Source organism: Piliocolobus tephrosceles, chromosome 3 (assembly GCF_002776525.5).
Source record: "Piliocolobus tephrosceles isolate RC106 chromosome 3, ASM277652v3, whole genome shotgun sequence".
Taxonomy (NCBI): domain Eukaryota; kingdom Metazoa; phylum Chordata; class Mammalia; order Primates; family Cercopithecidae; genus Piliocolobus; species Piliocolobus tephrosceles.
In genome coordinates, this window is record NC_045436.1 from 45,162,964 (window position 1) to 45,179,696 (window position 16,733).

At 35.1% G+C, this 16,733-nt stretch overlaps 1 protein-coding gene across 2 annotated transcripts in view; it reads right to left on the reverse strand.

Annotated features, from left to right (window-relative positions):
- HHIP (hedgehog interacting protein) overlaps positions 1-16,733 on the reverse strand; it is a 94,523-nt gene that overhangs the window by 31,847 nt on the left and 45,943 nt on the right. For both annotated transcript variants that reach the window (XM_023226013.2, XM_023226011.2), the window contains exons 5-6: positions 757-908; positions 175-348 (exon numbers count right to left, since the gene is read on the reverse strand). In XM_023226013.2, the coding sequence (XP_023081781.1) occupies positions 175-348; positions 757-908 (326 nt within the window). The remainder of the gene's footprint in view (positions 1-174; positions 349-756; positions 909-16,733) is intronic.

Genomic DNA, 16,733 nt, shown 5'->3' on the forward strand with positions numbered 1-16,733 from the left:
GCATATTAGTGAATTCCTCTCCATTTCATAAATGCAGACACTGACTACAAAAGTTAAGTATTTAAACAAGGTGACCTTTCAAAGATGGTTCTTAATTCACCGGTGCCCACCTTTTCTCCTGGCACTTAAACCATTTTAACCTTGACAGGAACCCATTTGTGATCAGTCTTTTACCTTAACCCATCCATTTCTTCCATATCATCCAGTGTAATCATCCCATCACCGAGAATGATGTACAAAAAGCCGTTGGGACCAAAAAGCAGTTGTCCTCCCAGATGCTTTCTGTGGAGTTCTGCAACTTCAAGAAAGACTCTGGCTGTTCTCAAATCAACTTGGTGTGGATTTTTTCTACATTGTGGGAAGAAAAGAATACCATGACTGTTAAAAGATTTAAGGTGAGTCCATCAGAAAGTAAATAGTATATAAATGAAAAAACAAACTCCTGGCACATAGTAAATAAAGAAACATATATTTGAAATGAAGCTAATAGAAATTGCTGAAAAATCACATTATTTTCCAAGTTTCAGAAGTAGCCTTTAAGTTGAGAGATAATTGAGGAAAAATGTCAAAACCATTGTTGTCCTCAATTTCTCTTAAAGACACATAGGGAGTTTTCGGTAAGATGGAGGTAATGATTTAATTATTCCCCACCTTATTTGGCTACTTATTTGCAACTTCTAAATAAAAAAAACTTATGAAAAGATGATGAGAAAATAAGATGAAAAATATCTATGCTTTGATGCCTTTTAGTGATACCTGGATACTGTGTATTCCACAACCCTAAGAATGTGGTCATGAGGCCCGATAGCCCACCGTTCTTGGTTGGTGGTATAAGACACATACAACTTTCCATTTTTCTTGTAATTGGGATGGAATGCGAGGCTTAGCAGTCCTCTTTCATCTCCTCCCTGCAGTCAAATGAAAAACACAAAGAATTGTAAAGTTAATTATGTTCTTTATTGTGTTTCAACTGGAACCCCAAAAGAGTCTCTTTCTTTCCTTTGGATAATCTTTGTGCAACCTCCTTTCTTTTCTTCCTTGCCTACTGCACAAAAAAGGATTATAAAGCATTTCACTTTGTGGAACTCTTTAAGGGTTAGAACAAGACAATTGTCTTGTGTGGTTATCTATGCGCAAGAGTCTTACACCACTTTTGTCAAGTGATTTGTGTATGTAATCTTGGGACGCCAGGAAGACAAGTTTAAGTGCTGTGAAGAATTCTTTCCTGGGTTACTAGGTTGCTTGTAGTTCATAGAAGACAAATAAAAAGGTTCATAATCAACAGTCACTTCTAATCCAAGTCTCCAAAACCTAAAACACAGTGTGGGCTGCCAACTCCCACTGTCTTGGCAATATGTTTAGAAAACAGTTAAATTGCTTGTGTAATATGTAAACCTTTGCTTTACCCTGGAGGCATCTACATCAGTTGTCACAACGATGGTGGTCTGTTCATCATAGCTAGGTAATAGGCAGCCTTGCCTATCTATCTATAAATGAGGCAGTTTTACATGAATCCCTTCGCTGTATAAGGTTTTTCTTTACAGAAGGATGAAGCAGCGGGAGGAGGCCTAAAGGCCACGGCTGAGGAAGGAGTGGGAGAAATGCTAGGGAGGAAAGGGGACACTAGGAAATTAAAGAAAAATCCCAAACAACTTTCTTGTGTTATTATACGAATGTCAAGGATTGTATACATTAGGCATGCCAAATGCTATAACAATTAAAACATCATCATGTTCTTAAATAGAAAGGCATTTTATCTTCATTTTCTGCTAATTCAACTTGTTGAAATTCAATATGGTCTTAGCCTTTGTTTTATCCCACAAGTAGTCTAGGAATTTCTATAATGAAATCAAAGTATCTAAAATTATCTAGATCAGAGTCTTAAAGTTCACATACTAATAAAGCCAGGGAGCACTTTCTTGGTGAAAAATATGGCATATAAATTGAATGCTGCAACTGCTGATAGCACATCACCTTATTTATTCCATTAAACGTCACGACATAGCCTATGGCAAAAAGCTATGAGAAGTTATTCCTTCTCAAGTGTTAGCAGAGAGAAAAAAAAATCTCCAATACTGCAACCTCTTCACAAGGTCATGTTCAGTCATGGAAGCACTCTCATGTTTTTGTCCCTCACAGAATAGTATATGTTATTAGCAAAGCAAGGAACTGTTTGTAGTTCTTATTTTACATGGAGTTCGGAATTGAAAGGTTTAGGCATAAAAGTTTACTTTTAATAAACATTGATTTGTTTCCTGGCTTAGAGAAAACCATTTTTAGATACAGACCACTCAAAGTAGAATATCCAAACTTTCAGAGCATATAACTATTAAAATGGCTGCAAATACACAGAATGACCAAATCATTATTTCAATGTCAAAAAGTCAACTTTCTTGCTCATCACAATATGCATAATTTTAATTTTAATCATAAAGGTAAAACTCTAATGACTTATATATGAATGACTCTCTGTTTTACAGATTATCTTGTTCTGGTGATTTTAATATTAACTCGAGGGTACTGTTTTTCTGCTTAAATCTTTATTATATAAAAATCTCTTGGCTTTCTCATGAGACACTGGAAGCTAGGATATGTAAGTACAATTTGACTGTAGAGTAGCCACTGCACATTGGAACCTCCTTGACGGATTGTCTAATGAGGCCCGAGGGTGGGATTTCGTTTGTGATTAATTCCTCCCTCAAATATACTTCCCTCTAAAGCTGTGAGTTCAGGTTAAGTACTGCATGCCTACTTCACAAATGTTTCTGTTCCACCATAAGCAGCTTTTGTTGAAAGTAGTTCTTTGTAGTTTTTAATCAAATCATCAGAAATACAATTTGAATTGGATAGCAACATGCTTTAAAACTGTGTTGGTTGCTTTTTAGGAATTAAGAATGTAGAATTAAGGCACTGTAGAAAGCCAGATGGGAAAAGAGATTTAAACAAATCCACAAGTGATAGAGGACAACCGTTCACTTTAGAGATACCATCTATCACAGAAATGACTTTGGGGGCATTTTTGACATTTACTCAAGTGCCAAATATGGAAACAGAATGAGACATGTGAATGACAGAGAAATAAATCAAAAAAGCAATTTAAAAAAAGTCAGTAATTCTGAATTTTTCAGGTAATAGGATTTACAATTGATTAATCATTACATATGATCTCATTTTTGGGTCAACTTCCAGGTGCAAAGTAGTTTAGAAATTTTACTAAGTCATTTCAGGGAAATACTCACTTCCATAACTACACTGATGAAAACGATTTAATATATTATGTAAATATCCTAGATTTTCTTGAATCTAGATTTTAAAATTATATAACAGGATTCCTAAATGTTCAGAAATTAGAAAGGAGAGATACACTCCTGTTGTGCCACACTGTGCCAGGAGATTAATGTATTGAGAGCTCATATTTCACTTGAATTAGACTTCAGAGTTATGTTGTCTATTTAATTAAAATATATTACTGACAAATTATGATTTAACTTTCAAATGCAAACCTATCTCTAAGGTCTGGGTCATTTTTCAAGGTCTTATGAAGAAATATGTTGATTGGGCACTGAAGGGTTAATTTTAGACCAGGGTCAGTTAGAGGCCACACCGTCAGAAATACCACCAGATATTTAAGGTTGCTTCAGCTGTAGTCTTCACTAGGACACTGTCCTAGCCCGAGAGCCTGGATGTTGGTGCCTGGAACCGGGACTGGCCAGCAGACCAGATCTCCCAGGCTCCTGTACTTCCTTTTATTATCATAGTCCCCTTTGCCCCAGCTCTGACTGTGTGTGTTCAAAGCCCCATTCTGTTGGTCTGGTCCCCTAATCCAAAGACTCCCTTCTCTTCACTCTGTTTCCAAATCCGATAATGCAACTTTAGAGGCTCAGTAGAAAAAAACAACAAAGCCCTGGTGTCAATATTACTAACTGCTCTCCTTCTTACCCCTTCTTGTCCTTCCCCTTCATTATGTGTGGTTTTACAGCTCAGAGAATATGGAATCAAAATCATACACTCCTTCCAGAAATGTCAAATTACTGAATTGAGTCTAGGGAGCATCTGGGGAGTTTTTATTTTATTCTTGAGCTTCTAGTGATTAGTTGAGCCAAGCTGGCTAAAAAGGGAGAAAAACATATTAATAGAATGGCAAATGGAAGATTCGTGATTCAAGCAGTCGTGCCTTTCAAAAAGACACTGACTTCTAACATTATCCTTTTTTTTTTTTTTTTTTTTGAGATGGAGTTTCACTCTTTTTGCCCAGGCCAGAGTACAATGGCTCAATCTCGGCTCACTGCAACCTCCATCTCCCGGGTTCAAGTGATTCTCCTGCCTCAGCCTGTACCTGGGATTACAGGCACTTGCCACCATGCCCAGCTAGCTAATTTTGCATTTTTAGCAGAGATGGGGTTTCACCATGTTGGCCAGGTTGGTCTTGAACTCCTGACTTCAGGTGATCAACCCTCCTCGGCCCCCCAAAGTGCTGGGATTACAGGCGTGAGCCACTGCACTTAGCCCTCACATTATACTTTTAAAAACTGTTAACCAGTGTCCAAAATGTTTATCCTTACTCATGTGAAAAGCAGTGATTTGTCCAAATATTCACATCATAATTGTACTTCATTATTAGCACTGAGCACTTTGTATGTTGTGCTTCTGGGAATGCACAGACAGCATTGCTAGAACAAAACTGAAAGCTAGAAGGGCAACAAGTAACTTACCGACAAGAATTTAGGGTTTCCTCAGTTTGGTAATGCTTTAAAAAAAACAACTTACTGACTTGAACCTCATCCAAGCTTCATAGGCTGCCACAAGACCCCCTCTTCCCTTTTGCTCAGCTCTTCAGTGCTACATTAACTTCTGGACAGCCCTACAGCACACACAAATGACTACTCAAATTTGGAGTGTTGAATGATTTGAAAATAATGTTCCCACAATTTGGAACCTGGAGACTAACTTATTTCAGAGAAAATCATAACACCCTCTTCGGGCACTTTTAATAAGTGTTTAACTATCTGCCATTCTAGTTATCAGTCAGCTCTTAAAAGCAATTTCACAGGGTCCACAGAAAATAGACAACCACAAAATGAAGAGTACTGATAACTTTAATGTAAGTACAAGATCAGACCTAGTGCTTCAGCTTTGGGATAAATTCTTCCCTGGTGAACAGATCAAAATTCTAACCAATTAAGGATATTCCCTTCTTTGAATAATTAAGTATCTATTTGAAAGAAGAGATAATCATAAAATGATTATAACATAAAGTATTTTTTTCTTTTCTTTTTTTTACACATGGTTTCACTCTATCACCCTGGCTGGAGTGCAGTGTCACAATCGTGGCTCACTGCAGCCTTGAACTTCTGGGCTCAAGCGATCCTCTTGCCTTGGTTTCTGACAGTGTGGGTATTACAGGCGTGAGCCACCGCACTCGGCCCTATTTTTTTCTTTTTTAACAGACATTGTAGGGCAACATCTTTCATTGTGATATTTAAAAGACAGCATTCTCTTCATACTTTAATGTGGTTAAAGTTATTTTTTTTCTGATTTCTGTTTTTGCTTTAAATTTGCCCTAATGTCCTTCAGGAATTACTGACTTGTACATTTTAGGAAACATAATTTTTCTTAGGGACCTTTTGGGAAGTGGCTGACTTCAAGTTCAGTCATCCACAACATGACCCTATGATATTAAGAAAGCCATGAAACATAAACTAAACAATGTGACACTATGTTCAAGACATTAGTTGTTACTGCCTTGTCAAAAATTTTATTTTACATTTATTCCACAAATACTTATTGAATACCCATTATGTGTTGGATATGGTGCTTAGGGATAAACAATTAATGAGAATAAATCCCTGCTCTCAAAGAGTTTATATATGGAAGCACTTAACAAAGTATAGTTTTGAATTTCCAGTTGTTTCATTCTCACCATACTTGGAGATTTTTGAGGAGAATGAACAATGCTACACTGTTGGATTATGTGCATGGTCAAAAAACAAGTGTTAAGATAAGAATTAAATATTTTTGGTAACTTCTGACACAAAGATTAATTTATATATTGGCGCCTGAGGTTTCTCCACTCTAAAACTCGCTAAGAAAAAGAAAAAAAACAGCTTGATTACATAAAAACTAAATTACCTGAAGAAATAAGCAGAGTTTCTACACACAGTAAGACCATCTTGTAATTTATGTTACGTACATGACACAGGCACACAGGTATGAATGAAGCTCTCTAGTAAAATTGTTGCTCTCTTAATGCTCAAGGAATTTTTAAGAATTAATCTAAGAATAGAGTGGTCGTATTTTGAATTCCCTATAAGATATATACTTTTGCTATAAGGCAGGCTTTCACATTTCTTTTATTAACCGTCATTTTCTTGCGTATGTTTTGCTGATATGTATCATGAAAGGAAAAAAAGGACTTGGGGCTAACATGTGACCCTCTCACGCAAATCTATGCTTTCTCTTAGACTGGAACTATTTCCTGGTTGGAAATGGGAAAACAGGTTTGTTTGAGAACTGTTAGTTCAAACACAATACCAGATTGTATTCACTTTCTATTGCTGCTATAAAAATTTACCACAAACTTTGTGGCTTGAAATAACACAAATTTGTTATCTTAATTTGTAGATTAGAGTTCAACATGGGCCTCACAGTTTATAATAAATGTTGGCAGAGCTAAGTTTCTTTCTGGAGGTGCTAGGAGATAATCCATTTTCGTTCATTTTCCAATTTATGGAAGCCATCTGCATGTCTCAGGTTGTGTCTTCTTTCTTCTATCTTCAAAGCCAGCAATGGTGGGTTGAATCTTTCTCATATCACATCACTCTGACCTCCTTTGTCTCCCTCTTCGACTTTTAAGAACTTGTGATTACACTGAGCTCACCCAGATGATCCAGGATAATCCCCCTATGTGCTGTTTAGCAATTTTAATTCCATCGCAACCTTAATTCCCCTTTACCATGTAAGGTAACATGTTCACAAGTTCTAGGGAAAGGATAAGGATATCATTTGGGGAGGGGCATTATTCTGCCTACCACATGAATATTTTAATCGGTTTCTAAAAAAGGATCCCAAGGATTTATGACTTGTGTCTTCATGGCCATGCCCTCCTGTGAGCACTGAAAGAGACCAGTGAAGTTCATATATAAGTTCACAAGGAGATACTTAAGGAACACTCTGTTACAACAAGCTCTTTCTCATAGCTGTCAGTATTGAAAGAATAACCAACATTCTTCAGAATGAAGTGAAAGTATCCTTCAGAATTGAGGAGAAGGAGCGAGAAGACCATTTGATAAAATGTGGACATGTAAAACTTTCACATATGAATTCAGGTCAGATCAAAACTCCCAAGTTAGTCAAACGAGTATCCAAGATACAGAGAAGGTAAAATTAAATATATATAAACCATTTCTACTAACTGGAGGACAGTCTTTGCATTTTAAGTTGATTAAAGCTGTGTTATTTTGCTGTGTGTATAAGCTGCGAAACACATTGCAGAGCACTGATTTCTTTACAACTCTTGGAAAAGATAAGGAGCATCGCTTTTCAATAGTTCCAAAAGTCTAAATTGGTCTCATAACAGGAGTCAATCCCCTGAGGTCCCTGAGCTAGCTTATGAGAGGGACTGAATGATTTGTTTCTGTGATATAAAAAAAAATATTTGTTCTTTGTCTCCAGTTCTTAGCACAAAGCCTCTAAAACTCTTGGAATTTCCTGAGTGATAGGAGTGCATTTCGGTTTTCATTTGTAAGGAACCACTTTAATCACACCTGATTTTATACTAATAAGCTGACTTTGGTGGGCTTCTAGATAACTTCAGGATGGGGGCTGGTAGCCAGAGGAACCCACCATGTGATTAGAGAATTGGAAATTTCAGCCCACCCCACAATCCCAGGGAGTGAGAGGGGTTGGAGGTTGGATTCAATCACCAATGGCCAGTAATTCAATCATCAATCATGTCTGTGTAGTGAAACCTCCATAAGACCCTAAACAATAGGGTTCACAGAGAGTGGCACGCCCAGAGAGGGCAGGGAAGCTCTGCACAGCACCCCCTTGCAATATCTTGTTTTATGCCTCTCTTCCATTTGGCTGTTCCTGAGTTGTATCCTTCATAGTAAACCAGTAAATAGTAAATAAAAGTGCTTTCCTGTGTTCTGTGAGTCATTCTAGTGAATTATCAAGCCTGAAGGCGAATTATGGGAACTTCCAAATTTGCAGCCAGCTAGGCAGAAATGTGGTAGCATGGGCACCCCATTTGTGATGGGTAATTGAAGTAGGGGCAGTCTTATGGGGCTGAGTCCTTAACCTGTGAGGTCTGAGCTAAGTCCAGATAGTTTCAGAATTGAATTGAACTAAATTGAATCATTGGGCGCACAAGTGGTGTGGGAGTACTGGTGGGTGTGAGAGGAAACTTCTCATTTGGTGTCAGAAAACACCCCAGAAAGAACCTGAAAGTTTACTTAGCCCATTCTCTTTTTTAGGGAAATGGAGATCATGATCAAGTCCACTCGAGAATACTTCAAATAATTTGGTAGTTTTCTTTTCATTCATAAAATTCTTACTCTTGAACTTGACTTTTTTTTTTTTCTTCTAAACTTAGGTTTGGGAAAGACATAAAATATCTCATGTCATTTTGTAATCCACTCTTTTGGCTTTTCTGACCTGCACTATTCTCTGAGGATGCAAGCAGCCACAATAAACTAAGGACCTATCACTTCTAACAGGAATTCTCCCTTTTCATTAAAATTTCCTCTACTTTTCCGGATTTAGTTTTCCTTTAAACTTACTCTAATTAACAGAATACTGAGGCTCAACTTGTCTCTTCTCCTTAATCATGTTTACTCACTGTTTCAGTCCTCCAAGAAAGTACAGTTGTGAAAGGCTTAACAATGGGGATTCCTTCTGAGATGGTAGAGCCTACTACACACCTAGGCTATACGGCATGGCCTATTGCTCCTAGGCTACAAACCTGTGCAGCATGTTACGTTACTGAATACTGTAGGCAACTTAATACAATGGCCAGCATCTGTGCATGTAAACATAGTAAAGGTACTGTAAAAATACAGTGTTATAATCTTATGGGACCACTGTTGTATATGTGATCCATTATTGACTCAAATGTCTTTATGCAGTGCATAACTGCATATACAATTTTAAAATGCTGGGGGGACAAAAGCTCACCTCCGTCACACTCCATCACACCCGACAAAGAAATCTGTCCTGCTTCAGATAACATTGGAGAGCTGCTAGAAGATAACCAGCAATTCAGAATTGTGGGAAGCGTCTCATGGAGTATATAATCTCTGATATGTGGCAATTGGTCCATGTCAAATCTGCGTTTAGGATTTTCAAGCATTTTATCTTTTGAAGGTAGCAGATAGATTAGAAAAGTGCAAATGGGAGAATAAAAGAGATTCCACACGGGAATCATCTACCTGTAAGTGACAGTAATTCTCTTTTCTACTTTCTTCAAAAAAGCAAAATAAATCAGTCATACTAGGTTTAAGTTACAGCCTACTCAGAGTGAAGATATTGGAAGATACTGGAAGTGGCTATTTTCTACTTCTTATTCCATACATGAATGATCTTTTGATATTTCCACCTATGAGGAAAAATGTATATACATACTCAGTTATACACTTATAACTATTATAGTCACAAGATTTTATGTATATATATGATTTATTTTATATAAAATTTATGTTTGTCAAGTGGAATTTAATTTACTGTCTTCATATTACTATTTCCTCCCTAGGCTTTTAAAGCATTTGAACTGTGGCATGTGATACATTACGGCGTATTAGAGATTGGATTGACTTGTACCTTTTATCTTGCCCGGGCAGCAGTCGACAGCTGTGGAAACTTTAATATATGTGCCCAAGAAATCCAATATAATATGAGAGAATGACTTAAACACAAGGGACTATCTGGCTCAATATGCATCAGATGTTAATAATATCCATAGTATTCCAAAGTTCCGTTTTCTAAAATATCTTCTCAATAAGACAAAATGCTCTAATAAAATTAAACTGTATGAAACATCTATTTGAAATAATAAAGTAATAAAACAATAAGCCTCCAAAAAACATAAACCCTTCTCAAAAAGAAAATCCTGGCAGTAAACAATTTTTTGAAGAAAAAAATATAGAAATATTGGTGACAGAGAAAGCAAAGCTTTTATTCTGTGCACTTAGGCTAAATGAAAATAAATTAATGATGGTTTAACAAAACTACAAGAATATTCTTGGGAATAAAAAATGAATAAAAATTAAAATTAGAAAAAACTTTGTAACCTCACAAAACCATTATGAACCATAAGCTTAAGACTTGTTGAACAAAAAATTTAAAAATATATTCTAGATGGAACTGTAAAAGGGTAAAATATTAAGCTAACTACTTTGTTAGACACAACAAAATGTTAGATACAACCAAATGTTAGATATGTAAATTAGGAACAAGTCTCCAGTATACTGTAACCTTCTTGAAGGCAGAGACCACATATTGGTATTTCTGATTTCTTACATAGTACCTCATTGACAGTGGAGGTACTGACTGTACCTCCTTGTTATAGTACAAGTAGGATGTACTGAGTTCTTACTGCATGCCAGAGACTGTATTAAGTGATTTTCAAGCATTATTCTGTTTAAACTTTATAACAACTCTAAAGTTTAATGCTGTTTTCTTATCTTTACTTTCCATGTAAGGAAACAGAGGCATAGAGGAATTGAGTAACTTGCCCCAAATGTGCAAATAGAGGTAGCAAAGCAGAGATTGTCTGTGATTGGAAGACACACAATGAGAACTATTATGTTACAATGCTCTACCCAGTACTTCCTAAATGAAGAAATGAACAAAAAGAGAAGAGACTATATTCTCTTATCAGCACCTATTGTTCATGAACTGAGGCAGTTTTGAAACAGTCTTAAGTAACTTGGGTTTCTGAAGTTCTTCAAGGCAATAAAATGAAGCTCATCCCTCAGTTACTTTAACTCATATATATTACTTTAAGTTAAATGACATAGTCATTTTAACTTACGTGGAATATACTGAAGTGTGTACCTCAGTTATTTTAACACAAAGGTTAATTTAGGTTTTAAGATAGTGTTGTGCCAGTAAATGGCCTGTTTGGGAAAAAAAGAAGTGCGGATTTGTGTAAATTTTTGTGGCATAAATACTCTCACTGAGGCAAAGGAAAACTTCTTGGTAAATATCTTCAATCTATCACATAAGGTTGTTCAGATAATCCAAGAAGATGATGAAGGTAAAATTACTTAATGAGCTCTAAAGTGCTATTTGAATTGAAGATCTAACTATTATAGTGCACAGAGAGGGAAGAACTATTCTCACATTCAGTTGTTCTATAACATAATAAGCTTCTCAAGTAGGGAATGTGATTTTGAAGCAGAGAATGTGAAGTCCTATATTTTGATCAGATGAGGAATGCGTGCACATTTTGTAGAAGAAGTATTAACTTGCTGCCTGCTATCCAAAGAACTTTTGGACTTCAGAAAATTGCAGGCATGGACAGGCACATTGATACTTATATTTAGCACAAGGCTCACCACATACTTTTGATAAAGATTTGTGTATATCTTTTCAGGAGGTTTAGGTGGTATGTATTACCAGTGGTTGGTTTATTAATGAATGATTTGTAAGGCTTGATGTAATGTAAACTTTTGTTCTAAAACTGAAACAACCTTAACTTTGCTATGGTAGAAATATAGTTTTTCATTAAAATATATAAAATTTATACTCTAAAGTTAAACATAAAGCAATTTATTTAGTAGACAAAGATAAGAGGTGAAAGAAATAGACCCCAACGTTTGTGTGTTCTTTAATAATACCGATGGCAAATCACAATATTTCCTCCCCACCAAAAACAAACCCAATGTGAAAATGCACTGCCAAGATTTATGTTAGAAAAATGTGTATTTTTGATGGTAGCAAAGAGCTGTGAAAATTACTTCAGGTCCCTATTGACTAATATGACACATATTTATAGAAACAAAAAAGACACCAAATTTAGATTTAAATTTGGATATTCAATTATAAGCTAAAGATGAATATAAGACTATTCAAGGAGTGTGTGAGAGTATGCACATGCATTAAAAACATACATATCCCCAAAGACTAGATGATGCCACAGAATAAAGGAAATATTATTTATATTTGGAGAAGTTCAATTCTTTCTTCTCTCAGTGTCTCATGGATTTCACTCTTAGGACCATTCTTAAATCATGAATAGTTAAAAAAAAACTAAGTTGACAAATGTTGAGCAAATCTTGTTAGGAAAGCAAGTATTTCCTTTGGAATAAGGAAGACAATTTAGAAAACCCATTAACTTATTCAGACTCCCTTATAATTTATTAGTGGATAAGAAGTGTCTTTTTTAGAATGACTTGGTCTATAATAAAGACAAATGCATTTTCATACTTTATTAGTAACAATCTTACAAACATAAGAACTATTAACTTTTGTAAAAACAAAAGCTAATTTTATGGAATTACTGGAATATTAGATTTTTATATTGAAAACAAAGGAAATAAAATGGACTTATATGATTTAATTCACCATCTTTAAAGCTAAAATCTCTGAGACATAAAGTCTTACCATTTTATTTTAAACATTAAACCCAGGAATATAAAGTAAGTATTCTCGATAATTTCATGTGATTTATAACATTTTTGCTTTAATTTTTTTTCTCCTTTCAGAAAGTGGGAGATTCAGGGCCCTTTTAATAGAAGAAAGAAATCACAATATTAAAGATAAATGCTTAACTGTAGCAAAGGGTACAAAATTGTTTTTAATGAATTTGACCTCTTGCTTTTATAAAGTTTGGTTTTTACGATGTGTGGCTAATATGCTGGTCATGCAGCTAAAAGCATTATCTTCACATCATTATATAGAAATATAACACTGGTATACTTGAGTTTCCTAGTCATGTTTCACTACTCTTGGCCATTATATATTTCTATTGTTACTCTAAATAAGAACTCAAACTGACTTATATAAGAGAAAACATTAAGCAATTAAGTAAGATTATTGCTTTGAAAAGAAACCTTGAAAAAAAACCCCAATAGTTTAGACCACCAAGGAACACTAATAAATTTAAGGAAATATGAGGTTTCCTCCATGTGACTTCTCTTGAAGAGTTATGCAATAGATTGCTGGAACTTCAAGGTCATATAACAATCATGGTACTTTAAAAATTATTTTCTAAGTAGAGTTTGTATTTACATGATTTATATGTCAATTAAACTTGCAATTTACCCAGTAGCAGAATCAAATTCTTTGAATCTTTGATATTTTTATTAAGTACTATTTTACAAAATGATCAAATGCGGAATTCTAACAACACAGAAACATTAAAACACTAAAATATGAACAATGTAAACATTCATTTTTATATGAAAAATTATTCTTATTCCAAAATATCATTCACTACAAATCAACATTTAGAAAATAAACATTCGCTATGACTCAGATATATCAAAATTAAGAAACTCTTTTTGATATTTGATATCTTATATCTTTGTATTAATTCTGAATAAAAACTATTATATATTTCTGACTAAATGCATCTTTAGTACTAAATTATATGACAATTTAAAATATAAAATTTTGTAGTTCTATGTTTTCTATAGGAAAGAAATTATGTTCTATTCCATACAGATATAATAAATGTGGGAACTGTATATTATAGATATCTAAAAAATCTGGATGAAGTTCAGATTGAAGATAGAAAAGTGATTATAAAATTAGAACAGGATTTATAAAGAAAGTCTAAAGGGAGGGCTTGAATTTCTTAAAGTCACAAAATAAAAAACTCTGAGGAGTACAAATAACCTTATTTAAGTACATGAGGATTTATTTTAAGGAGGACAGTGTCCAGCTGTTCACCTTTTCCATGGCACTTTCACCAATAGGATAGATTTCAATGAATAAAAGCTCTGTTCCTCATAATTTTTAATATAATGAAAATTTACTTTAAATATCTATGATTAATACAATTTTGGATCAAAGGACAGAATTTGAGGGAACTTCTGATATTAAAATTGCTTGAGACTGTGTTATTGGTCAACTAAGGGAAGAGCCAAACAGTGAAAGACTGACTAGTGTTCTAGTATGTTCATAATTCGACCCAGGTAGCAGCTTGAAAAAAAGCTGATGGAAAATTGAGTCCCATTCCGATTCCCAGAATCACTATGCAGAGATTAGTTCCTGATTCTAAATCATAGGGCAAATGAAGTGTTTATAGTGGTTCCACTTTCCTGACTGCCAGCACCTACTCTCTTCAACACCTATAACGTTATGAACATTTATCTTCACTCACTGCACAGCTCTTGCTCTCAGATCCCAGCATGTCACTCAGTCATCAAGGGGCAGATGTGGTATGCCAGTTGCTTCCATGTCCTCATCTGTCAGATCCCTATTCATTCACAGCATGGTGTTTAAGAGTATGGGCTCAGGGATCCAGACTACCTTGCTTTACAACTTGGCTCCTTCACTCAATAGCTTTCTAACTTTGGGAAAGTTACCTTAGCCTCTCTGTGTCTCAGTTTTACCACTTTCAAAATATGCACATTTCCTACCTTGTGGGTTGTTGTATGGAAAGATAGAAGGATGATCCCTGACACACTATTTGTGCTCAAAAAAATTTAGCCATTGTTACAATATACCACAGCCTGGGATATTGTATTCTAGTTGGGGAGAGACTTTACACAAGTGAGGCTATACATAAATACATATTTCAACTTTGGAGAGGACTGTAGAAGACAAGGATAGGGTGTTACGGGAAAGAATTCAAGGAAAATCTAATTCAGACTAGGGTGTCAGGGAAGACCTTTCTAAAGAGGGAAGACCTCTCTAAAAATTCAAGTTGAGACTTCAAGAATGAGAAGGAGCCAGAAAGGGAAGAAAGTTCCAGGTAAAGAAAGAACAGCACCTCTCAGAGAGATACTTTATCTGTAATGAGTGTGATTCTTTGGGAAAAGAGAAATGGAAGAGAAGAGTACAAAAATATGTGTGCTCCTATTCTTGCTGGTTGTGGAGAATTTTAGATATCTGAGGGCACACATAAATATGGTGGAGAGAATGTGGGCTCTATTACATGACAGTTGGGTTTGAATCTTTACTTATGTGACTTCTAGGCTGTTTGACTTTGGGGAAATAATTTAACACCCCTGAGCTTCAGTTTTTTTCTATTGTAAAGGCATGAAAACTTCTAACTCACAAGGTACTTTCTTAAAAAATGAAAAATACGTTAAATAAAAATTTAAAGTTACTAGTACCCAGATGGCACATATTTATTAGTTGTTCACTAATCAGCTCTATTCTTCATCATGGTGGGGATGGGTGGGAGGAGCAATGAGTGTCCTGTTCCTGTACATGACAGTGCCACCCTTGAAATGCATAAGGTCAACTCTAGCAAAAATGATAATTCAATGATTCTATGTGAGCACTTAGACTTTTTCCATTAGGAAAAATTCTTTTTCTTTCTATTTTGATAGTCTCAGGTGGAAAACTATAATAGGATATAGTATTTGGGTTTTTCTCCCTTCTTTGATAGAATGTGTGACAAGTGACTTTAGAGTGAGGGCTTTGGAGGAGGCATTGCTGATGGTACTTAGACTTCTCACGTGCAGCTTTTGCAGTAAAGCTGCATGTGTTACTGGGTGGCTGGAGTTATTTGAAATCAAATTTAAAAATTAATCTAAAAAGGCATCTCCTTCCTTATATAAAAAATCCTATACATAGACTTATTTAAGTATATAAACAGAGGCACTGTTTGTATTTATATGTATTATGTGTGATAATTAAAAAAGAAAATAGAAATATAAGCACATTAGCAAAAACTACATAGATATTTCAAGAATCATCAAATGATTAAAAAAGCAAAACTCCTGAAGCAGCAATCCATCAGCCTAATTATGGACACAAATGTCAGCAATATCAATCAATTGCCTTACTCTTCTCTTTCTTAAATATTGCCAGATGCAAACATATTGTCTTTATGTCACACATGTAAGCCTAGACAGCAGGAATCAGGGGCTCAAATGTGAAACTACCTGTCAAAATTAGTAAGCATGATATAATAAACCTTGAATTTTTTTATACTTATAAGCAAAATGTAAGGCCATATTGATGTTGATATTAGAAATCCAGATATCTGGTGGTCTATATTTTATCACTATGAAAATGATAAAGGAAGTTTAATAAATGGTAGATATTGGAGATACATGTAAGATTGTCTGGGAGCCCCTCAATTACAATGAAATATTATTTTGTGCAATATTACCCACCATTCTAAAACAGTCTTGAAGTAGGAATATGGCCTAAGGTAGAACTGCCCTTATTAATGCTGCAGTGACTTTGGCATCCACTGCTGCTGAGCTGGTTAAAACACAGATAAAGGTGTTTTCTTTGAATTTCTTGATATAAATCTAAATGGAGGTTAAAAAATATCATGGACAGCGTAAAGAACAGTTCATTTTTCTTCTCTGACTGTGAGAGTTTTTTGTTTCTGTTGGCCATGCTAATAAGACACTGGCCCATTCTTCACATAGATTTGTAACAAACAAATCTGGTCATTTTACTTTGCCTCTTCAAAATAACAACAAAGCAAAACTTTTTGACTCTTATAACTTATAAAATAGGCCCAAGTAATTTATCAGGAGCTATGAGACACTTTACAATATGGCCTTAACCTCTCTTTCCAGTCTCCGCTCTGTCATTCCATC